Raw genomic sequence first — 27079 nt, forward strand, 5'->3', positions numbered from 1 at the left:
AAGGCTAGAGGAGAAGCAATAGACCTGAATTATAAGCCCTGGATGATGGATAGAAATTTTCTGTGCTTTCTGTGCAATAGAAAAGAAGAGGAAGATGTGTACCACTTTATTGCAAGATGTCCAGTACTCAAGGAATGGAGAGTTAAGTGGCTGGGTAAATCTATTTTGGGGACACAAGAGTTTACAGTAATAATTATGAACGGTAGCATAGCCACCTCTAATACAAGGCCCCGGCCTACGATATTGCAACGTCGCAGTGTAGGCCTAGAATCTAATACATGATTGGTGAGAAAGATTTTAAAAAATACCAGCTGATCTTTTCCACCAATCATGTATTAGATTCTAGGCCTACACTGCGACGATGCAATATCGTAGGCCGGGGCCTTGTATTAGAGGTGGCTATGACGGTAGTGATTGGAGAAGCCTCGCGTTATACTGTAGAGATGCGTGGAAATACCGATGGTTTTTGATAAATAACTTCAATTATTAAGTTTCAATTTATTACTATTAGATGTACATAATTTAGAAAGAGTTGTGAGGTATAATTTTTTATTTCGTATACTGATAGTTCCAGAGTTCAAATTTTTGCCATTTTGATCGAATCTTTGTTGTATGCCTATTTACTCTTCTTTCTTTGATGATATTTCCAATTCATGAAGTTTCATTGTTGAAATAGTCGATGTTACTGAATTTTAAGTTACTACTGTTGTTAGTTGAAGCGAATACAATGCTGAAATATTACAGTATTACTGTATAAAACTCCTTCTTCAGCTGACGGCTTAAAAGCCAAGCTTGTGATTTTGTTTGATAATTTTATGCTTGTATTCAATTTTTGTCAATAAATCATTATTCTATTCTATTCATGAAAATTTATTTTAAAATGATTAAAAATATTTTTTCTTGAGGAATAAAATGTGAATGATCATTTACAACAAGGAAGAACAATTAATATTATTCATCATATATACCGGTATCAGCTATCTTCAAGGCAGTGGGAAGGCAGAGAATCGGCAACGTGTTTCTCTTATCTTTCTCCACTGTAATTTTAACGTGGACCTAACTATAGTAGCTTACTTACTATTATTGTATTTTATATTTTTGTTTTTTCGTATGAAATAAACATAAAATTATATTCCAATTGTTTTGTTTCGTGCAGTCGGAACTGCTTTACCGCCCAGGGCAGCTAGCAGTGAGCCTAGGAGCCGGTGGCGGCACAGGGGGCATGGGCCCCCTAGGCAGCGGGGGCACGTCGACCCTGGACCGACACACGCTGGCCACTCGGTCGACATCACTGAGACGCATGCGTCACCTGCTCGAGCTGGAGGCCAAGCATCTCGGCATGAGCACGGGGGGCGCCAGGACGCCCGACTCCATGCATGCCGATCGCGCCAGGGTCTTGGAGATCAATCCGGCTGGTCAGTTATTGGGAATAATAATATGTTCTGATTATTTATTTATTTAATCTACAATGACAAATAATAATTACAATATAATATGATTGTGAGAAGAAAACAGACATAGCCCAAAACTGTCTTCTCCCAAATTTTTACAAATAGAAGTTTCAAAAAAGAATGAGGTTATAATTTCACTTTTCGCTTCAGAAAGTCCAATTATCATAATTATATTACAGTATAATAAATGAATGAATTAGCTTAAGCACATACGGGATAGGAGATTCAGAAATGACGTATCATCACGTCTCAACAACTGGACTGATTAACTTGAACATCTGCATATAGATTCTCAATTTACCGAGGACAGTTATAGGCCTATTCTTCATATCATAATTATATTATAATAAAGTTAATAATTAGCTTAAACACAAACGGGATAGGAAGTTCAGGAATGATGCATCATCAAGTCTCAACTACTCAACTGATTAACTTGAAATTTTGCATATAGACTCTTAATTTACCGAGGATGTTTATAATTCTATTTTTAATTCTACAAGATTTCAGTACGTCAAGTTTTCAGTTTGTCAGGTTTTTAATTAGACCCTTGCAGAGCACGGGTTACCTACTACTACATCAAAATTCACAAGATCTATTTAGTGATTATTCAAATTTAAATTGTTTATCTGTCATAAATGCAATATACAAGAAATCCAAAGGTTTCATGGGTTTACAAGAAGTCTCGAGAATGATTCATGAAATTTGTTTAAAGAAAGTCTCAAATTTGGATTTACCTGGTTCAAAATATTATTGAATTTTTACTACCAAAAAACAAAAGTTCGTATTGTCCAAGTTTCAATAGATTTTCAGTACTGTACTATAAAAAAATCATATTTTCTCCAGATTTCAATAAATTCACTGTCAAAAAGACGGTAGTCTTCACTATAGAAAGTCTTAATTTGAACTCATCAACTGCAAAATACAAATTTATCCGTGGCAAAAATGTATCATATTCACAAGCTCGTATTTACCAAGTTGGCTGAATTTCAATTTGATTTGTAAAGGTCAGATAAGAGAAAACTACTTTTTTCTTCACTACTGTTTTTTTTTACTAACCTGAAATAAGAAAATTAAATGAATCATCATTTACCAAAGTAGCTATAAAATGTTTACTCCAGTTTAAAAGATGCATTGCTTGTTTCATTATTTATAATTCTTTACCTTATCCTGAACATACATCCTAAACATATATTTAATATTTATCTGAACATATATAATCTTTTATCTGAGAGTTATCTCTCAAATACTGTAATAATGAGTATTCTTCGGCTTGCAGTGTTCCCAAAGTACGAGGTCGATAGACTAGCATTTTTAGTCCAGTTTGAAATATAATAATTGAATAATTCTCATGCTTTAGCTCACAAATATTGCAATGATGTATATTCTTTGGCTTTCAGAGTTCCTAAAGTATAAGGTGGACAAACCAACGGGTGTAGTGGACTGGAGGCAAGCACCGGCCGTGTCAGGTCTGCTGTGGGTTCACCTCCTGGCTGGTCGTGGGTTGCGAACCTCCACCTCTACCTCTGGCTCCCAGACATCCATTGGTTAGTAATTCAATTCGATTAGTTTTTCATTCGTCATAGTTAGTAGCAATACACAATTGCCTATACTCATACTTAAAGAACAATAACAATTCATTATATTATTTACCGCGGAGTAATCAACAACGTACCACGGACTATTTCCTTATTTCGTGATACTACATATTTATATACTACACCACTCTATTGAGTAATCCTACTCAAAATTGAGTAATAAATTCTACACACCAAGTTTAGATCACTATGAGCTATTATAAAAGGATGGTCTGCTTCTTCAGTCCTATCAAATATTTTTAAGTTTTTTTAGCTCTAGTTCAATCAAACTTTAAACATGATATCCTGCATTTGCCCAAGCAGACCATTTTCGTAAAAGTTATTTAGTTCAGTGTATTCATTATATTTTTCTTTGTTCTTATTGATCGTTTATAAAATTTTCATTTTGTAATTTGGATTTTTTCAGAAACAAATCACTTTCTGTCTGTCTGTTTCGCTGGCAACCATTCCTTCACCTAGTCCTAAATGACACAAGTGACTGAGAATTCCTTATATTCTCTGGCAATGCATTGTAGATTTTTCCAAATATATTCAGGATTCGTCTCATGAAATTTCAGCCTATGCTGTTCAGGTTGAATTTCATTCATGTGTCTTGTGTTATGCTGCTCATTATGCAGTGTATTTAAAACATTATTTACATAATTTAATCTCTCATTGCCACTCTCATAATGTGGAATATGCCTAAAAGACATTCATTGTACAAGATAAAAGATGTTTTGTCAATGTAGTTTGGAAAAACGCCCACAAGAACATTGAATGTTCGATACCTGTTTGAATTTTTAGCCTCTCGTATCCTATTTGAATAGTGTTTTTATTGTTAATTTCATTTCCTGTTATGAGGGATATTTTCTATGAAGTGACTTTCACTGGGATTGTATGTGATTGTTGATATTGGTTTATGGTGTGTTGTATGATATTGTAGATTATTTTTCTCTGTAATATTTTGCAAAAGCTAATAATATATTCTATCATTTTTGCACAATACCTCTATAGGAAAGAAAAAGGTTGTTGGATTGAAAGTGAAAGTGCAGATCTGTGCAAAGGCTAAGAATAAACTTTCTACTGGTGATATTTTTCGATTTATATATCATCAAGCTATCAAAATAAAAACGTTTTCTCAGGAAAACATTTTTTTCCGATCATTATTTTTTGAGATATGAGCGCCTAAAGTTTAAATTTTCGGGACAGAACATTTTAAATCCGGTAGGAGATAAATCCATGAGATTCAGAGGATTTATTCTTCATGGTATTGTTGATCTAGTGAAACAAAAATTTTCTGAAAATATCAATTTTTGATAAAGTTATTCGATTTACCGAAAATGACCAAAAATAACTCAACAAAAGTTATTTTTGATCATTTTTAGTAAATTGGATAACTTTATCAAAAACTGATATATTCAGAAAATTTTTGTTTTAATAGATCAACAATACCATGAAGAATAAATCCTCTAGAACTCATGGATTTATCTCATACCGAATTTTAAACGTTCTGTCCCAAAAATTTAAACTTTAGGCGCTCATATCATGAAAAGTAATGATCGGAAAAAATGTTTTCCTGAGAAAACTTTTTTATTTTGATAGCTTGATGATATACAAATCGAAAAACTTTTAAAAATATCACCAATAGAAAGTTTATTTTTAGCCTTTGCACAGATCTGCACTTTCACTCTCAAGCCAACAACCTTTTTCTTTCCTATAGAGGTATTGTGAAAAAATGATAGAGGGTATTATTAGCTTGCTGTAAGCAGCTGAGAGTTGGCCGTTCAAAACCACATGTTCATCTTGAATCACAGCCACTGAGATGAATAATATCTAAGGAAATCAGTTGGTAAAACAAGATAGGATAGAGTGAGAAATGATTCAATTGCAGAAATGACCAAACATATTCCTTGAGATGAACATAGTGGAGTAGAGGCAGCTAAATAAAATGGTATGGGCATCTTATCAGAGTGTCAGAAGATAGGAGAGCCAAGCAAATAATGGAGGCCATCCCTGAAGGAAGAAGAGGTAGAGTTCGCTCAAGGAAAGCCTATCTTTACAGTGTTTTGGCAGCAGGCTTGAAGAGAGGCAAACATTTGAGTGAGATGAGAAGATTGGCTGGCGACATGAGAGAATGTAGAAGATGGTCTGAGCTACACCCTACACTGTGAGGCACTTAGGGTTAGGGAAAGAAGAAGAAAATATAATGCATTTTGACGAGGCTGATACAAATCATTTTAGTAGGAGTGATCCGTGGTCTAGTGGATAGAGTGCTTGCGTAGCAGCCTAGAGATCCCGGGTTCAAACCCGCTCATCACTAAAAGTTTTTGACCAGGTCACTCCCGTGTTATCGGATGGGCACGTTAAAATGTCGGTCCCGGCTGAAGTATGACAGTCGTAAGGCCCTTTGACGGCTTAAATTATATATTCAGGCGAGGTTGAACCTTCCCGCAAGGGACTCCCCAACAACAAAAGCCATACGAATTTACTTTTTTTATTGTGAAGTGTTTGTGAATATTATGAACACCTCAACACATATTATCATTGTGGGGTTATCATTATTAGAACTTATATTATTTCTATCAATCTCTTGAATTTGAAAATATTTGTTTGTCTGTTTGTTTGTAGCGGGCGCAGTGAGCCAACCGCAATCAAGTGGCAGCGGTATGCGCGACTTGTACTGTGTGCTAGAGTGTGACCGCGTGCATAAGGCGCGCACAGTCGTGCGAACGGGCGACCTCGTCTTCGACTGGGACGAGACCTTCGAGTTGGACCTCGTCGACAACCGCGAACTCGATCTGCTCATCTACAGCTGGGACCCCCAGTTCAGGCACAAACTCTGCTACAAGGTCAGCTATTCAATGAGCGGAGCAAGTTCTTACTTTTGACTTGAAAAATGCTATTGAACAAACGTAGCAAGTTCTTACTTTTGACTTGAAAAATTATCAATAAATCATGAGGCTAGAGACGTTTTTCGTTTGTCGGATTGTTGCATGTTTGACCATATTCTTTGAGCCATTATACAATAATAATAAATATTATTATCAATCAATCATGAGGCTATAGACGTTGTTCGTTTTTCTGCTTGTTTGCATGTTAAACGATAACTTTCGAATCTTTCCATCAATCGATTCCAATTTTGCTAGGTCATATTCTTTGAATCATTTTACAGTTTGAATTATTCGCTGGTTTACAAAATTGACTCACTCCTTCGTCCAAATTATAATTTCCTTACAGGGAATCGGGAATCGTTAACTGTTCACCTCAAGGAGAAAAAGTTTCAATAATTTAGTCCATATATGCCCGGTTGCAGAATGGTTCCATAAAGTCACCCATAGCTAACAGCGCGGACCTAACTATTTTACAGGCCTGATTTCGTTGCAGAAACGTTCTGTTAGGAATTGCTCCGCCTATAGTTAACAGCGCGCCAATAAACACATTTTTCCGTTGCAGAGACGAAAAACCTACAGGCGGATGACGTCATCTGAGGCTACCAATAACTAAAAGTGCTCTTTATTTAAATGTGCAAAATCGTGCTTATCTGCACAATTACTCTGCAACCGGGCATTAGTCTTTTAAAGAGACTGTTCAATTCGTGTATGAGATAAAAGAGGAGCCAATTTCAAAAACCTGTTATCGGTCACATTTATCGAAATTCATATGCTGGTAGCTATGGTTACTTCAAAATGCCAGCTATCATTTCCAGTTGTTATTTGCTTTCAAAACCTGCTAGATATATATTTTAAAATTTAACAAATTTTAACACAATATTATGTTGTCTTTCTACTGATGAGTTTTGCTAGAATTTTCTGAAAACAATGTTCAATTTATAAGAACATTAATTGAGATCTAGTTCATGAGTTCTTGAATAATCATTGTAGGTAGTCTATTTTATAGATGAGTTAGTGCAAATGAAATATGGCTAATTTCTCAGTGAAACAGGGTTTACTTGAGGAAAAAATATCCACTTCCATAATTTCTCAGTGAATAAGGTAGATGACTTTACTTGATGAAAAACTATCTACTTCCAAATGTAATATCTACTTCCTCAGATTGTCCGGTAGTGTAACTGAGAACTAATTGATGGAAAATTCTTTACCGTAAATATTTATTCATTTTGCAGGGATCAGTTCACCTGGCAACACTGCTCCGCGACTCGCCCATCCACCAGCTGGCCCTGAAGATCGAACCTCGCGGCACCCTGTACCTCCGCCTCAGGCATACCAACCCCTACCACACCTTCCTCCGCAAGTCCAAGCAGCACCTCCTTCTCTCCACTCGAACCATGGGCAAGTCTCTCTCCTCAGGCAAGTACTCATTAACAAATCATTATTATTCCATTCACACTGGACTCAGATGATATGTCAGACATTTTAAAAAGACTACTTGATAGTCCCCTTTCAGATTTCAAACACTCATAACTATGAGTCAACTTCAGTTGTTTTATTGAAATTCTTATTCATAATTTATTTTTGAATTATTGTAAAGTATAATATTATTTTAATGTAATGTATGTTATAATTGTGGGTCAAGTGGAAGAGGGGGCTCTTATTGCCTCAATTTCGCCCACATCACTTTTGTAATTGGCATAAATAAAAGTCATTGTAAATAAACGGCATTTATCTATCTATCAATCTAACTATTGACTATAGATATCGGCCATTCTTTGTGTATGGGATAAAGAATATTCAATATTTCTCAATTTCCCAATAGAATTCAACTCATGATACATGATTTAGAACCGCCTTGACAAGCCGAGAAAACTGAGCTGTGGTACGAGAAGATCCGATCATTGTGTCAAAAGTTATGAGTGTTTGAAATGTTGATCATTGAGGTGTCTTTTTGCGCGCCTCTCCACTAATAATTTAAGTACATCTAACGGATGATTCTCATAGAACATGATCTTATGAACTCTCATCATTGTGCTAGATATCAATGTCAGGAAATGTAGTGGTGATGATGGATGAAGCTAAATATTAGGTGTTTTTCAAAATACAAGGAGCATTGTTAATCCTGGAAGCTGGTTAACCTGGAAATCTATATGAGATAGAGCGCTCTACCTAGTCTCAGGTTGTAGAGCACAAAATTATGCCCAGAGGGATTCTGAATCATACATTTGTATTGTGGCTATCGGAAGATTGATTGAAAACTGAAATTTTCATAAATTTTTTTTTCTTGAAATTTCATTCATTTTTGAAATATTGTAACTCAGTACTTATTGGAGATATAGGCCTAGAGCTCCGGATTTCATTCCATTCAGAATTCTATAATTTAATAACAAGGTGATAGCCAATTTCTCTGCCCGATGACTGGATGTGGCGGGAACAGTTAAAAACTGAAAATTGAACCTGAAATACGAGGTTTTTGGGCCACTCTGTATCTAGCACAAGAAAATTTTGCAAGCAAAACTAGTGGACTTCTCTTATGTATCCAAACAATATATTGATAAATCAAAACTACAATATAATATAATTGCGAGCACCAATGTATATAGTGACTGGAAAAGTATACATTTTAATAATGATAATACATTTTTATTTCGACAAAATAATAACAAAATTAACAGACTTCTTCAATGGTATACAATACCAACGTCGTTAGTAGACAGTCTACTAACTTTGATACAATACAACATAGCATGAAATTGCGCATACAGTACAAAGAAAGGTAAAATAAAATAAACAATACTAATGACAACTTTGTAAAAAAATAAATACGAATATCATACTAACAACAAAACTATTCAAATCAAAAACTATTGAATTAAGCTTTTGAAGTTCAAACTATTCAACAGCTCAAACGATGTGGTTGTAAATATTCAAAGTACCGTACATTTGTAGTAAATATTTTTCTTTGTCTCTTGTTTTTTGCATGTATTCACCTAAATGAATTTTCGGTTGTTTAGGTATATTTGGTGCCGACCTAGAGAGCGTAGTGAACAGAGAGAACCTGACTGGCGGTGTGCCGGGGGGCGTAGCCACTTCCGTTACCATGGCAACACAGAGTGCGCTCATAGCTTCCGTTCCGATCATTGTCAGACGGTGTGTCGAGGAGATCGAAAGGAGAGGCCTTGATATTATCGGTAAGTGATTAATTTATTATTTTTTATTTTATTCATTTACAATGCAAATGACTCTAATGTAATAACATATATAGATAAAATAATAAGGTAGTCCTTGTGCTATTCTTCTTCCAAATTTATAGGTGAAAAAGTCCAAGATAAGGTTAGAATTTCACGTGTACAATTTTTATAAAATTTTAGTCCAAAATAAACATGAAAACTATCAACATTTGCAAAAAACAATCAAGAATAATCAAAACTATCATTCTTTACAATAAAATTCAATTCAATTCAAATTTTATTTAGTAGTTAATTTTATAAAATTAGTTTGGTATTTTAATAATAGTTATGTAAAGTTATATAACTTTACATTGTGCATTACATTCATTTATAATTATATTGAAAATATATATTGAAAATGCAGTCATTATAACAACTAACTTTTTGAAAATAAACTATGTAAGGGATCCTCCATATAGCTTTTGATCCAGGACTATGTATCTATCCTGATAATCTCTTTCGGTAGCTCCAAACCTCTCCATATTGGACTGAATTTGTTGCCACTATCTCTGTCTGAGTCCTCCACGAGGACATCTTTTGAAATCAAATAATTTATCTCTCAGATCTGTACATAAAAAATTAGAGTTGCATTCACATATTATATGTATAAGGAATCCTAAATATATGTTTTTGTCTCACTCTCCCCCCAAGTAGAGTTATCACTATGTTAATAATGATAAAACGTAAATTTATTCAATAATGATAATGCTATGGAAAGACATTTCTTAGCATTCCTGTGAAGTTTCTTATAGTTCTATTCCTTGCTTTAATTTAGTCTCCCTTCAAGGATTAGAGAAAAAGGTCCCTAATTATTATTAGGGTTATATATTTTATTATAGGTAATAATAATTATTATAGGTAATTATTAGGGATCTCAAACACTCACTACAATCTCTTTCTAGGTACGCCTATACTTCGTTTTCTGGCTTAGAAGCAATAAATGTTTGAGTTTCGAATATTTCAATTCTCTCGAAATCTGTTATTTCAATTCTAATGGCAAATTCAACGAATAATCGTTTGGAATGCTTTTTATTTTGATTTGTTTTTAACAGGTTTATATAGGTTATGTGGCTCTGCAACGAAAAAGAGAATATTGCGAGAGGCCTTTGAGAGGAATGCGCGAACAGTGGACCTCTCGCCTGACAACGTGCCTGATATTAACGTTATTACCGGTAAGAAAATAAAAACTTTTCAAATTAGTTGATTTCAAAATTGAAAATGTTCTGATAGAACAGCAAATTTCCTCAGAAAAATTCCATGGAGGACTCGATATTACCGATAAGTAATTCGCGAAAAACACTTGAATGAACAATATTTTTTGCACTTTGTATTTTGTTTTCTTTTATCTTATACTTGATATCTTTGAAGTGTCATATTTATTTTGTCTAAGTTCATCTAACTTTTTTAACTTTCTCACCAAGGATCTGGGTGCTATGAGTTATGTACAATGGAAGAGAGTAGCAATGGACAGATTTAGATGGAAGGCTGCCAATCAATCAAACGATTGAGCTGTAAGAAGAAGAACATGATTTCATCTGTAACTGTGCACCCGCCAAAAAACCTTCGGGTTGGCAGGACCCTCAATTGTTTGAATTGTGAATTAAAATTATGATCTGATTTTTTTTATTCAAACTATTAACACACTATATAGACCTACTATGTGGATAGAAATGTTTATTGATGAATAGTTCTATTTATATTATTCAATTATACTTTTTATAGATGAACATTTTTTTTCATCAATCTTAGATATGGAATCATGGACTAGTATACACATATATTTTGTGTGAATCATCGGACTAATTGTGAAGTTTCACCTTTCTTTGATATATTTTGGCCCTCGTCTTTGATCGGTCGACAAGTTACTCTCGGAATAACTTTGGTCTATTTACTTTACTTAGATCTCGTAGAAAAGAATTCTTTCCTGTGGGAGAAAAGAAGTTACACTTAAGTCCCTAGAGGGGCAATGTTTCCTTAATTTCAATGGTTAATTTTTGTGTTCTGAAAGAGAACCTGAGAGAACTCGGTCAAGGAGTTACTCTCGGAGTAACTTTGCTCTATTTACTCCACTTTTCTCTGAGAGAAATGAAGTTACACTTTAGAGGAACGACTTATTCTTAATTGATGTTCATTTTTTTGTGATTTTCAGGTGTTCTGAAGGACTACCTGAGAGAGCTACCTGAGCCCCTGTTCACGAAATGCCTCTACCAGATGCTGGTCGATGCTCTCAGTGTTTGTCTTCCCGACGACCCAGAAGGCAACGCAAAACTCATGTTCTCCATACTCGACTGTCTACCAAGAATTAATCGGGTAACTACTCGGTTCAATATTTCAACCAATCAATCACTTGGCTTGTATTTCTAAAGGTGCGTGCAGATTCACGCGCCGCGAAAATGAGCAATTCACTTTTAATCAGCTGATGCCAAGCTTTTTATATCTGTATCTTACCGTTTCGGTAAAAATACAGATATAATCAGCTGATTCCAAGCTTATCTGTATCTTACCGTTTCTGTAAAAATACAGATGTAATCAGCTTATTAAAAGTGAATTGCTCATGTTCGCGGCGCGTATATCTGTACGCACCTATAGAGTTTTCATCAATTTTTGTCATTGAGAACCACATAGAAATCAATATTTCAGCAGTATTAAGAAATGAATGTTGAAAGACACAGCCTGGGTTTTGCAATGGATTCTTTTATTTTAGATTGAATAACAACTGTAATATAGGCCTATGATATTGACAGCTAAATAGTAATGGAAAAATGAGGTTTGATATCAAGAATCAAGAATGTTTTATTGTCACAAACAAAATAGAGAAGTTTTGAAACAAAAATAGAATAAAAAAGTGATGAATAGTTTGTATTCGGAGGCGAGAAGAAAGCTGAGGAACTCAGACCAAAAATATGCAGAACAGATGTATCTATTTATTTATCTAGGCTATTCATACATTAATACATTCAATATCATTCTCAACTATGAATGATTGGGAAAGGAACAACAGGCTTAAAGCCCAAAACTGTTCCTTTCCCAAATTTAGATAAAAATCGTCCAAAAATAGGTTTTACCCTTCATGATTTTTGTCCAGTTTTTTTTTAATTATTTTTGAGTTCAAAATATTTATAAACTAGGAATTTAGAATTTAGAAGAGTTGAAAACCAAGTTAAATAAGAATACTTCACTAAATCATCAGTAATAACTGAAAAATACTGTATTAAAAATTTTAAAACTTGAAAAGAAACTCATAAAACTACAGCTGTATTCTGTGTTCCCTTTGTTCATCAATAACGATGTGCAATGGAATAATTAGAGGATAAAGGATCAAAAATAATTGAAATAGCGTAGCGTGCTCCTATTTTTGACTAGAGGCTCGCAGTGGTCAGCAGTGTTTAAAATGACTACTGACGACATTTTCAGGGTTCCCAATCAATTAATTCTGGAGGAGGTGGAGGTGAAAACTGATTTTTTTCTTAAAATTAGTGGTGGTGCGTTGATGCTTGTGTGAGGGTCACCCCTGATCTATCAATCTAGTCAAAAGTAGAAACTCACTAAGCTCGTTCAAATATACACACCATCCATACAAAATGTATCGATCTAGTAAAAAGTAAAAGTGAATTCGTATGGATTTTGTTGGTGGAGAGTCCCTTGCGGGAAGGTTCCACTTTGCCTGAATATATAATAAATTAATATCGGGGCACCGAGCTTCGCTCGTTATTACTTTATTGATAAACAGAAAACAATTCTTCAAAATGATTGGGGAAGGACTAATAGGCACAGCCCAAAACTGTTTCTTCCCTGAATTTTGATTTATACACTATTAATGGTCCAAAATGTAGGTTATGTTTCATACACTTGAATTCAGGTCCAATTTTCAGTCCAAATATTTGAAAAAAGAAAAGTTCTAATTTATATTGTTTACAAACCAAATTGAATAACAAAATAACACTCACTAATCACTTAAAACTGTAAAATAATGATTAACTTTGAATATATGATATACCATGTCATGTTAACAAATCAGATTATTTTGATCGAGTCTATAGCTGCGTACACATATTCGTGCTTCCAACCCGCACCGAGCACGCTCCACCATCGAACCACAGTCGCTCCGCCCACGCACCCATCATGAACGTTACGAAAGATGTTAGATCTTCTCGCGTTCCCCGGTCGAACTACTGTTGCTTGCCGGTCGATCATCAATCGCTCTGCTGGAGTGACGTTCGGTTGCGGAGCAGAGCGACAGTCTGTACGCACCTTATTAAAATTTCTAGATTTCTCGCGAGATACGGTAAGCTGATTGATTACACAGCTGATCTCCCACACAGGCACACGCATCTTCTGTTATTGACAGACGACGAAATTATAATCTGCTTTTCCAAGGATGAATTATCCTTTTCATGTCCTTCAGCGAGTTTTCCCAGGGACGAGACCTAGTGCAATCGAATTTTTATATCATAAACCTACTATGTTCGAAATTTCGTAAAAATCGTCAGAGCCGTTTTCGAGATCCGTTGGACATAAATAACCAAATGTAAAAATATATACAGATATACAGAAATTGCTCGCTCAATATAATAAGATAGTCAAAAGTAGGAACGCTCGTTCAAATATATAACTTACCCTATATTCACACAAATTTAATCCTGTAAATGTTTTATAGTAGTTGCAATTCACTTTTGAAACGTCTGTTTTTTTAGGCGACGTTGATCTACCTGATGGACCACTTGGCGCTGGTGGTGACGCAATCCGAGCAAAACAAAATGTCGCCGCAGAATTTGGCCGTCTGCTTCGGACCAATCCTGACGCTGCAATCGGAATGTGAGGACAAACAGCTCGACTTCATGCAGCCAATCCATGTCGTTCGCTACCTGCTCGAGATCTGGCCAATCAAGTCAGGTACTGTAATACTATTCACCTCTCTCTTCAACTATTCAAACCTTGTGCTCGTTCTCCTACTGGTTATTAAATAACTTCTTCCTCCATCCAGTATCCAAAATAAAGGTGGTGTGAAATAGAGGCAGCAATTCAATCACTGTACACTGTGGTCCCTAGATGTACCAAAATTCGTTTATTTGCCTTTTAAAAACAATTGATAGAAGAGAATAAACAAAGCAAAATACACCACACAATTTAAATAACAAGATCCCAGAACAGATCTTGCAGTATGCCAGTATAGACAGTTTCCATATAAGTAGTAAACAAGTAAACTTGTTAAAAGAATAATTCAGTGGATTGAATAAATAGATGTATTTCACCTTCTACATAATTAAATCTTTTTTTATTTATTTATTTTTTATCATAATACTCATTGATATACATTATATTTATACTATTTCTCACTCCTCAATGTAAATAGCAGCCTGAAGCATAAATCTAGATAGTAAGTACTGTGCGATAATAATTTGTGAACTGTTTTGTTACTCGTCGCCAGCACACAACCCAATCAGGTTTTCCTGGTACGGTAACGCCAATCAATTTTAAAAGATTTAAATCATTACGTATTTTTTACTTTCAAGTGGTTTTCTCCAATACATAATGTATTGTTTTTGTGTATAATTTTGAGGCAATAAAATTTGATTCAAATTGATTTAATAGATTGGATTAAATTCTCTTTGATTTGCTGTGTATAATCGTATAACTGGTGGAGTAGTGGTGTGCGGTTGATCAGAGTCCGGTTCACAGACAGTTCGGGAGCTGTTGACCGCATCTCCGCAGTCGCAGCCATTGCAGCCGCAGCCGCAGCCGACGCAGCCGCAGCTGCCGCCAGCTGCGCCGCCAGTGAGGCCGCCCAAGGCGAGTGCGGGCCAACAGCCACCGCCTCCGCCCTTGCCGCTCAAGCCGAGTGGCTTCAAGCCTCCCGGGCCCGTGCCTACCCCTTCCAAGGGCATTCGACGCCCGCCACCCGCTATTCCCGTGCGGCAGGGTATTCCAGGTAACAAAACACCCACAACTGCATTATACTACAGTAACTATATTGCCCACAGTATAGTCATTGACTGTCACGTAGTACAAATCCGCCATTTAGATTCCAAACAAAATTAATAGTCCTATCTTATTCAAAAAAAAATCAAAATTTATTTATTCAAGTAAGTCACAATACATTCCGGTCTATACACGAATCTACAATAAATTACAGTACAACAGCTAATTATGCAACAAATTTCACATATTATGAAAACTTATTAATTACAATGATTGAATGGAACATTAGAATATTGATAATATAGTATTGTAATGTAACTACATAAATCACCGGTGTTTCAACAATGAATAAATGATAACTTCAATGAATAAATATACACCCCACTATAAATTATATGTGTTGAGGTATAAGTAATTAGTGTTGCGTGTAGTAATTGCGTGTTATAATTACTATTTACAAACTTCATTCACTGATATAGGATTAAAGTTTTTTATAATAAAATTAGTAAAAATTTATAATACAAACAAAATTATGGAATTAGTAGATAAATATTAATATTCTACTAAGGATAATAATAAGAAAGGTTATTTTAGAAAAATGAAAAACAGTAAAGAGAAGAATGAAGAATAAATAGTTTCAATATTTATTGCATTGAAAATTTGGAGCTTATCACTTCTTTTACCTATTGATGTATAATCAATTTCCCTTCGAAAATGTGAAACCAAGCTCATCAAAAGTCTAAAATATGTTTCCAATCGGTAAAAGAAGTGATAAGTTCCAAATTTCCAATGTAATAAGATGGGACTATAAAGTTTGTTTGGAATCTTAATGGCGGATTTGTACCACGTGATCGAGCAACTATGCCATACTGTGGGTAATATAGTTACTGTACATTATACCAGAGAAAAATAATGATAATGTAAAGTAGTTAGTATTAGTTCAAAGTTAGTAGACAGACTATCCACTAAACATTGGTATTAGATATCAAAAATTTGTAAATTGGAATTAAATTTAATAAACCAAATCCTATATTGAAATATAGGCATACTGTAACAATGAAAATTTGAAGTGTAATTAAACACATTCAGTGCCTAAAAGCTTTCTCTGATTGATTCTCGTAAAATTAATCACGATTAAAATTTAACTGGCTTATGTGCAACCGGGCCTAAGCTGCGTATAGACTTGAGCCACTACCTCTGTAAACAAAGCCTAGTGCATGACAGTTGGTTGATGGTAACGTCAGCACAGGTAAGGCGCCTACACCAATAAAAACACTACCTGATATAGATCAGCTGAAATCAACAAATTGTTATTGGTGTAGGAGCCCTACCTGTGCTGACGTCATCAGAATGCACTATGGCCTTGTTTATGGAGGTACTGATTGAGCACCACAAACACATGCACCTCACTTTTTATCAGCTGACTATATTATTTGTATTTGTACAGGTAAAGTAAAGTACAGATAAATGAGTGTCAGCTTATTACAGTATAGCATCAGCTGATGTAGAAAGTGAAATGCACATGTGCTCGTGAAGCACCCAACTCTAGTATTACTAAATTGAATTTCTAAATATAATGATTAAATGTCATATGAGAATCAATTGGAGAAGGCTTCTTTGAAAAGAAAACTTCGCCCAGATTTGTTTTCCTGGAATTTAATAATGTAACTGGCTTTTGCACATCTAAGGCTAAACTACAGTGATAAGAAGACTAATGACACAGGCCCGATTCCACAAGAGCTTGTTTGATTCCAATCAGGATTGGATAAGAACCAATCAGACTTCTTCAAAAAGAAGGCTTCCTTAATTGGTTCTCATGACATTTGATCACTTAAAATTTGGAGAAAAACAGAAACATGTTTCAACACCAAAATAATGTCATGATTTTGTCTTACATTTGACTGCATCTTTCAGGTCCAGTGGTCGTCGCCTCCCCCACCAGTGACGAATCATCAACAGATGCGGATGGAGACGCAGACGAAACGCTGAGTCAGGGCTCTGTAAAGCGGGCGCCTCCACGTGTAGAGCCCCGCAGACCAGCACCTGCCGTTCTGCCGGCTAGGGGGCCTCCCAACGGGGGGGCACCTCCCCAGATACCTGCACGCATGCCAAATGTGGCCGCAGCCGGCTATACCACCTCTGACAACAAAACCACTGCCTACCATCCAACTTCTGACACCAAAAACGGATACCAAAATGGGAAGAATGGAGGATATCAAGATGTCAAGAATGGAGGGTACCAGATGCAAGATGTTAAAAATGGAGGATATCAGGATTCCAAGAATGGAGGTTACCAGATGCAAGATGCCAAGAATGGACGATATCAGGATAGCAAGAATGGAGGGTACCAGATGCAAGATGCCAAGAATGGACGATATCAGGATAGCAAGAATGGAGGGTACCAGATGCACCACACTGCAGACACTAAAAACGGGTATCAGATGCAGGACCCCAAAACTGCTGCCTACCATCCCACACCTGATACCAAAGACCACAAACCCCAACCTTGTCTCAACCCCTTCCTGGACCCCGCCTTCATGGACGACCCCAACCTCAAAACATCCCCCCAGAAGTCCTCTTCGCCATCCCCATCCTATGATTTCCGCAAACAGAACAGTGGTGACTCGGTGGTGAATGCTGGTGGTGTCGGTGGTGACATTGAGGCGGAGACGCCCAGCTCGTCGACTGGCACCGAGGAGGACTCCAGGAAGGAGGCGGGGGAGAGAGGGGCCGATGCAGATGCTGATGCTGAGGGCAGCGATGATGAGGAGAATGATGACGATGATGATATCTGCTTGAAGTAGAATGCCGCACATCACACAAACAATCATTCCATTGTATTCAACTCTCTTTTGCATGTGGTCAGCTATTGATGAAACAGTTCAAAATGGAAGCATTCAAAAGTGATGGAGCTGTCTCACAAAATTAGATTGTTTTATTTGTTCAGTCAGAGAGTCTGGAATTAGTTGAAAAACTGGGAGCATTAAGAAATAATATAGAGCAGTCTAAAAAATTCTATTGTTTCATTGTATTCACTGAATGCTCTTTTCTAAATGTTCAGTTGAAGAGTCTGTAAATACTTGAAAACTGGGAGCATTAAGAAATTTATGTGAAAAGAATAACTATCACAATTTTCTGTCATGGGAGATTGTGGTTATGTCTGCTGAGTAGAGCTTCCCCACAATTCAAGCAATATGCTAACAACATTGAGAATAATATAGAAAATTCTCACAAAATTCTACTGTTTCATTGTACTGGACGCTCCTTTAAATATGTTACAGTATTCAGTCTGGACATAGTTGAAAACTGGGCGAGAATTAAGAGATAATAGCCTATAGAGGAGCAGTCTTACAAAATTCCATTGTTTCATTGTAGTGAATGCTCTTTTTTGTGCAGTTTGTTGAAGACTTTTGAAATGGTTATCAATCTGGGGACAGTATTCCTTACATAGGAAGCTGCTATGCAAGAGTCTTGAATAAGTGTGATTGAAAAATTTAAAAATTCACTTTTCAGACTTGCCTTTTTCACTCGTAATTTTCTCATTTCTCAAACATTTCTCATGTCTCCTGCATGTATAGTATGTTATTTTATCAGTGACCACCTAATTGAATTAAGAAGACTGAATGGAGATTCTGAATAACATACATTATCTCAAACATAACAGAGTACTGGGCGGATCTATCTCAACTTAACAACAAATATCATAATTAATAACCACTGGTTATTTGCATGATCCACTGGTTTTTTTCTTGGGTAAACAGCCTACATAACATTTTATTAAACAATTATTCAAAAAACTGACAGTATATTATTATAATATTGTTTCTCGAACTGTAATAATTAAAATATAAATACAGTCATTGAATAAATATTAATTTGGGCGTGCAATTTTAACAATTCGGTAAATTCCATAATTTCCATTACCGTAATTATTTATTACTTGATCAAAAGTAACAATACACGTTTGCTTTTAAACAGTGGACATGATTAATCCGTGATATAATACCGTTTAGATTACGGCACTCAGGTTCAAATCATTTTTCTAATATTACCGTAAAAGGATATTGTCATCGATCAAAAGTAAATCTATAATTATTTGTGATGGAAAGCCAAATTTATATTCCGCAGTATTTTCAACTGAGAGAAACCTTTCTGGTGAAAATTTAGCAAGTTTTTCATCCTTTTTCAATGGAATTATTCAAAAAAATTTAGGAAAATAAAGACAAGACTTGAACAATATTTTGAGGTAATAAACTCACCACCATTCATGACAGCGTTATTCTTATCATAAAGAATATTAATGATACTATAATCTAGAAAAAATTAACTACTATAGTAATACACTGCCATTCTGAATCTACCTATCAGCTTAGTATTACAATTGATTGTACTGCAATTCTGTAATTGTTACCGTCATTGACTGAAATATTTAACTATACTAATCAATAGCCAACAATTACCACAATTTCTCCATTTTATTTCACTATAATTATTCATTTATTTTGCTGTTTAGAATTTAAACTTTCAGGAACCATCTACCTCCAGAAATTATGATTTCCTAATTTCATTTAATTTTACTGTGTAGTAGGTCTATTTATTTTATAAAATTTTTATAATGATTTAACAGTAGAATTTCGTCTATAGTATTATTTTTACCACTAGTTTTTGGGTATCTCGTCTAGACTATTCGACGCTCCCTCTTTTATCCGACCAAATTAAGCTTACAAACTTAATCCTTTTCGAGATTGATACAATATTATTCTCCTAAGACAGTATTACCGTTCGTCTGACTAGGAAAAGTTTTCAAATTTCTCATCTTCTCTAGAATTAATTAATCGCCTAGATATGCAAATTGTTCATAAGAAACATAGACCAGTGTGAATAATCTGTAAATATAATATAGCTTTACATTTACTAGGTAACATAACTTGAACGTATCTAACGCGAAACCTAAACGAAACTAACGTTTGAAACATTGTAAGTTACGCTTCTATTGAAAAGTGTTGAAAGTACATTGAGCAATTATAGAAATGAAATCGGAAACTTGAGAGCATAATTATTCGAGGTCTTGTGAATATGAAACATTCAAATGAACATAAAATTTCCAATAATTAATACCGTTCCACAAATTATCACGTAATTTTGATCATTTCTAGGAGCAAATATTATTATTTTGACTATTCCATACTTTGTTATAGATAAAACTAAATTCCATTCCCTAGTTTTATAGTCTATCTATTTTAAATGTCCATCTTCGATTCCTTGACAATCGTAGATCAAAAATATATCACAAGGAAAAATTCCAAAATGAGTTATTTCTAAGATTCATTTCTGGTCTTGTAAAATATTTTCAAATTACTCAAAGAGTGCTAAATTTGCATTCCATTGTAACGTTAACCTATACTGAAATTGGTACAATTTACTATTCATTCGATGAAGTACCTTGGAAACTTTCGCATTTAAACTTGTTTCTACCTATCTTAATTCAAAAGACATGGAATTTCACCAAAAATATTTGATATTTGAAATATTTACAACGAAAATAATTTTTTGGAATGAGATTCGAACACCAAAAAGAGCAAGAATAGTAAAGGCAAAATTAAGGAATCTTTTCGACTTAACTTAGAGTCACTACTGTCAATTTTACGGAAAAGTATTATCGTATTGTAAATATGAAGCCTGTTCAAAAATAATGACCGTTTAACTATAGTAAACAATTGATTGTGTATACAGAATATCTATTAAAATATGTAGAGATCTTTATCTAGTCAATAAGTCGAGATGTATGTCTCAAAACGCATTAAAACAGTGTGGAGCTTCGGTCTGTGTATTTAATGTAAAATTTCGAGATAAAATAAATTATTAGATGATGCATCGCCAATGCTTCACAATATTAATGTTGACGATATTATAAAAAACATATCAGTGTATACATGTTTAAGTGCATTAGATGATTGAGTGTAATGTGATTTCTGTTTTCATGAATGTAATTTATGCTTTTATCAATGCATTTGAGTGTGAAAATTTACGTCATGGGATTTTATGGTTATAACGATCTAAAGAAAATTACTCAATTATCATGATTCAAGAAAATTCTAGAATTTCTTACACCCAAATTATTTCATAAAATATACAATTTTCTAGCAAAATTGAGATATTCAAAGTATTACAATTTGAATTAATTCTTTTAGGATAAATAAATGATTATTCATGTATCAATCGATGAATACTCATTTTATTTTTATTCATTTATAGAATCACAAATCTTAATAGGCTTTACATGATGTTAAAGAATGTTAAAAAATGTTATTAGAATATTACTGCAATCCTCACTCATTGGATGTGACTTTGAAGAATAAATCAAGTTAAAACTGATTGTAATATTTGAAAATGTTCCTCACACTATTTTAAAAATCACAAATTATTGTTCTTAAGTATTACACTAGCAATTTCCATGGGAGAAATATTCTAATTCACAGTTTTTAATTGGTAACTAATTACCTTAGTGAAATATCAAGTTCTAAATTCAAATGAGTTTTGGTTTAACATGTTAATGGTTTTTTTTAAATCACATTTAAAAAGTGTGGAAAATACATTTGTTTTAGATTTCACAATTGGCTTATTATCGTTTAAAAGGAATTTAGCTCTGAAAAGCATAATTTCTACTCTGTTGAATTAAATATTTTCTATTATTGGAATACATTTTATATTTGCAAGATCGTTGCATCCATCAATCCCTTGACTTTACATGGATTTGTGTCAAATTATAGAAAGAATTGTTTTGAAAAATCACATTCTAAAAAATCCGGCTATTTCAATGCAAATCTCTTCAATTTATGTAGTTAAAAGGTTTTTTTTTGCTCTACAATAAATTCTTAATATAGCTCAACAACAATTTATTTTACAAAGTATGTATTATCTTTATCGCTTGCTGTTCAATCCTGTCAAATCAATTCAAATGTTTATTCGAAGTATACTTGTCAACGTTTCAAGACATTTATTAACAAATCTCTCCAATTTGATACAAAACCGTTTTGTTTAGAGTTGCATGAATTATGTGTATGAAATGATGTTTCTGCAATATGTAGGTTTATCAGTTATGAAACGAGATTTTTGACAGTTCACATCATGAATACTTTACAAATGTAAACACCTTTACAGATTAATCATGAAACTTTGAATATGCTGAAAAAGTAACATCTCATGGTGAATGATTTTATCTAAAACCATGTCACATCACTTTTATCCTGGTAGTAAATATAAATACATCGCTGCAATATTTAGATAATACAATTTTTAAATCCAGTATTACAAACATTTATCAGTCTTAATCTTACTAGATATATCTCTATATTTCCATGGAGTTTTTTATATTATATCTGCCAATCTCAATAATCTATAAGTAGGCCTATCCGCTGCGACTCGTAAATCTATTCATTCAAAGATCAAAAACTAGCAAGTCCGGAAAACCTTAAAGTTTATTATTGTAATAGGTACCTACATTATCTTTATCATGTTCCATTGTTTGTTTTCAAATTTTAATCAAATTATGTTGAATTATCTCTTGAATGCACCTAGCAATAAATAAAGTTTGCGGAGTTTACGACAATGATCCTGAATTTTTGAGCAATCTATTTTAGTTTACTTACTTTACTTTACTATAATACTTAATTTTAACTTTTGAAGAAAATAATTTTATATTTTTCTTTCAAATTGCATGAATCTACAACTTTACTCAGTTCTAATTGGTGCTAATTGTAAGTGAAAGCTTGTTCACAAAATAATAAAGGCCGCTATATCACGGTATATTATCAACTCAATTTCGTTTTTATGAAGATTAATCAGATATTGCATCTTGAAGCTTATTGATTGTACAACTTGGCTTGATTAGAGATCAATCTAAGGTCAATCGAAGACTGATTATAATTTTACAACTTAGTTTAATCAGATATCGCCCATTGTCCTTTCACTAATTGCATTTAATAAACAATTGTGCAACTAAAATTGTCAACAACTAACACCTTACATAATACCCAATTGTGCTACTAATGTTACTAAAAACATCATTCATTTTTTAATGATTTTACAACTGACCGATCAAATTTAATCTTTCTAAAACCAATACCCAAAACACTTATTTCATGGAATAAGATAATAAATCACATTCATTTCATTTTTTAATAATGAAGTAGGCTACATTTTTATTCATTTCTAAACGTAAAGTATCTGTGAGGTGAACTGTCAATAATTTCGCTGGTGCACTAGGAGTAGGGTAGTGTTAGAATTAGATAGATTTATATTGTTGGAAATTGTCACAAACTGTTGGAGTTCTACAAGGCTTTCTCGAATATTTGGGGCATCAGCCAATAAAATAATGAAAGTGATATCAGTCCACCAATCAAATTCACCTTATAGTATATGTCAAACTTTAAATCATTACAAAAATCAAACTTTTCATCATTAAAATAGAGACTGGCAAAATACATTACAAATAGGAATTTGCTATTAATGTCTGTGAAATTGTGTTGCTTAGATGGAATCTTAGTCAGTTTAATCATTTAAGTGGAATTTGAAGTGTTCTAATATATTATGTCGTTCAGTTATCCAACACTTTGTAACTTCATCGATTTTACATTTTCAACTCACATTTCAATAAAAGTAGTCCTTTGTTTTTTATCCACTCTTCCATTTCATAAAAGAAGATTTTCCTCCTTTATAAGATGATTTCATTATTTAATTTGAAATAACTAACGTAATAAATCTTCCAATACAATGCTTTCCTTTATATAAAGTGCTCTCCCAAACGACCTATTCTAAAAAATTGTATATTATATACTTCACATCTAATAAAACTAGAAGTAATTGAGAAAAGATTTAAGACTAGATCGAAAAGATTTGAGAATTTAATAAGATTTGGAAATTGGAATAATTGCCAGTAAACAAATTAGAGTTCTTCAAGAGCTATAATCAAGTGTTCAGCAACCTCTGGAACCTTTGATGAGCTCTAATCGATGCTCCGGTCTTGGGTTTGATTCCCATTTCAGTTGGCAATCATCATCCATCCACGCACAAGTCTTAGACGTAAGAGAGCTCAACGTTCATCCATAAAAATATAATATATTGCAACTACTCTGATAACGATTAAAAACTTCTGAATTAAAGAAGTGTCTGATATCATGAATATATTGCAACTAGGTACTCTGATAACGATTAAAAAATTATGAATGAAAGAAGTGTCTGATAATAAAAAATGGTATTGTTCTAGCTTTTTGAAATTTGTTAAATAACAAATTTATCAGAATTCAAATTCCAACTTATAAAAAAAGTTTTCCAAGTCTTTGGCTAATAGTTGATGAGCATGTTTGCCCTCTAATATTCTAACATATTTTTTGTAGGTCCTAGTTTTCAACTAGTAACGGTTCAATATTCAATGTGAAACGATCACTTATATTATTTCTATTGGCTGAGCTCCTTTGATTTTCTGGGAACTTGTATGCATTATAATTGTATTTAGATGTAAGCTAACAAACCTTACCTTAGAATTAGGAAAGCTCAACGGCTTATCCTAATCAACACTCATTAGCAATAAGAATTTGTGTTAAAGCACTCTAACTTGTTTATAATTGATGAAATTCAAGCATAAAATGTATAATTCGAGCGTATACTAATGTATTATTATATATCATAATATTTATTGAATAGATAAGTTAATTGGAGACAGAACTATACCTACGGTATCATAAATTAATAATAAATTGGCATTTTTGTGAGTAGAAAATTACGCATTTGTTCCAAAAATATATTATATGAATATAATTGTGTTATATTGATATAATATATAGATACAACAGAAAATTTCGAATTAAAATTCGCGTCTTTCTCATCTATGAGTTTGAAACTGCCATCTTTAATTATAGATTGTACTATAATATAGATATCATCAATAAGTTAATGAGTAATATAGATAAATGGGCTGACAACTAATGAGGATTAGTGACTATATTCTATTAGAATGAATCTAATATGACTGAATTATTTGAGTAACTGAGACTACTTCTAACTGTAGTCTATTTATCTTTGTGCATAACAAACACACTATTTCAGACTCGAAAGCCATCTTTTATCACCATAAAAGATACTGAAAAATGTCTTCTCTTTGAACGTCCAGTTCATTATTCAATTAAGAATAGGAAAGATTGTAAAAAATCTAAAAGCAAATTTTCAGATGAAATTTTGCTTCTGAGAATGCCTAAAAGTAGAACACAATGGATGTCAATGTAGCCTGCACTGTCATCAGAATACAGGCTTATAATCACGAAAATTAATTTCCTTTTAGTAAAAAATCCTCGTTAGTTGTTTTTTGTTCTCATTTAAGTTGAATCTGCTTCTCGATGGTGAATTACAGCAGATCAATCATAACTATTAAAGATAAAGTATTTAAAAACTAATTCATGTATAAAGTTGAAGTATATTTGTATGTATATTGGTTGCAAACGTGATCAATGTATATAAAAGAGTAGAATTTGTTTACATATGTTAGTGTTGTAGAAAAGTATATAAACGAAACTACAAAAACAAAACTATTTAGATTATTGTTTTATATGAAATAATTGGAATAAAAGTATTGTTTTTCTTGTGTAAAACTACTCAAGAGAAACCCTTAATTAATGTGCTTAACTGTATGGAACCGCTGTTTATTGTAACTGTTAATTTTTTTATCATATAATAATTGTCATCAGTAACAAGAATTATAAAGTGACATTTAATGAGAACAATACAATCTATGTTACCGTGAGAATTGATTTTCTACCGACGTTTTTTACTATAATATTATTGTCTTCTATAAAATTGAAAAGAAACTTCATTGCTTATCAACGTAATCTATTGGTAGATAGGAGTGTCTGTACTGGTACGGTAATTTAAGGAAATAAAGAATTATGAAATAATTGTTAAGAAATCAACATTTCGTTTGTCGAGCTCAATCTGTTTTATTAGTAATTGTTATTGCAAATTATTTAAATTGTTAATGTTGCACGGTTCTTATGTGCTTTAGTTGTTCTTGAACTATGAATTATTATTCAATAATCCACCATTCATTTATTTATCTGTGATTTACTTCTCGGTTCCTTGGTACAACAATATTGATTTTTCTATTGATTAATTATATTTATATTAGGTAGTTATACCTCTTTTCAATTTTGTTATGTTTGTTTACCATATACTATTTGATAATTTATTGATCTCTTTCTAGTCTTATTTTTGTTTGATATAGTGACAGTTGACATCCAGATAAGTGAGCTTAGATAGAGAAGCAAGAGTAACTTACCAAAGACTATGGTTAAAATGAAAACTATTATATTTGTTATTTGTTGGCACAATTACACTTAGTTCAAATAAATATTCAGCGAATAAAATGACTGCGAAATAGTATTGATTTTATTTTCATTTAACCTCATCAATATTTCCTTTATCTTTCACAAAACCCATCTCATTGCTTCTGAATGGAAAAGAAACTTCTATCAGAAATTCACATTCATTGATGGTATTTGAGATGAGTAATCTTTATGTACCTGAATTCCGATTAGTACCTACGGTTCCTATTTTACATAATCAAATCACCATGGTGCTACTGGCTTCTATTATACTACAGAAGAAAATATTTAACGGAAAGTTAAAATGGTTCACATTGTTTGATATACCGCGTAGCCAATAAATTGACTCTATTTTTGAAGAACTATTATGCTCCAAAGTATTTGCATCATTTTTGATGAAAAATAACATTCTTTTAATGCACTTGTCTCAAAGTCTTCCGATCTGCAAGATTGAATTAAAGAACTGAGAACGAAACAAATAATATTTGGTACAATATAAAGGTTGAATAGTATTGTTTGATGATAATATTAAAGCTTATAAGATTTATAACGTACGGTACGAATAAAGTTACGGTATATATGCAGGACTTATGGCTCATGTTACTTCTTTTGCCTCTCCACAGTGTGCTATTACAGCGTTGG

At 33.4% G+C, this 27079-nt stretch overlaps 1 protein-coding gene across 4 annotated transcripts in view; it reads left to right on the plus strand.

Moving 5' to 3' along the window:
* LOC111047732 (rho GTPase-activating protein 100F) overlaps window positions 1-26495 on the plus strand; it is a 127801-nt gene extending 101306 nt beyond the window's left edge. For 3 of the 4 annotated variants that reach the window (XM_039440254.1, XM_039440256.1, XM_039440255.1), the window contains 10 exons: window positions 1157-1415; window positions 2849-2995; window positions 5654-5874; window positions 7149-7332; window positions 8931-9107; window positions 10199-10318; window positions 11296-11456; window positions 13841-14039; window positions 14830-15075; window positions 16980-26495. In XM_039440254.1, coding sequence (XP_039296188.1) covers window positions 1157-1415; window positions 2849-2995; window positions 5654-5874; window positions 7149-7332; window positions 8931-9107; window positions 10199-10318; window positions 11296-11456; window positions 13841-14039; window positions 14830-15075; window positions 16980-17869 — 2604 coding nt within the window. In that variant the 3' untranslated portion in view covers window positions 17870-26495. Of the gene's footprint in view, window positions 1-1156; window positions 1416-2848; window positions 2996-5653; window positions 5875-7148; window positions 7333-8930; window positions 9108-10198; window positions 10319-11295; window positions 11457-13840; window positions 14040-14825; window positions 15076-16979 lie in introns of all 4 variants that reach the window. The other variant, XM_039440257.1, reaches the window with a different exon arrangement.
* The last annotated feature ends 584 nt before the right edge of the window (window positions 26496-27079 follow it).

The sequence above is a fragment of the Nilaparvata lugens genome, chromosome 13, assembly GCF_014356525.2.
Source record: "Nilaparvata lugens isolate BPH chromosome 13, ASM1435652v1, whole genome shotgun sequence".
Lineage (NCBI taxonomy): Eukaryota > Metazoa > Arthropoda > Insecta > Hemiptera > Delphacidae > Nilaparvata > Nilaparvata lugens.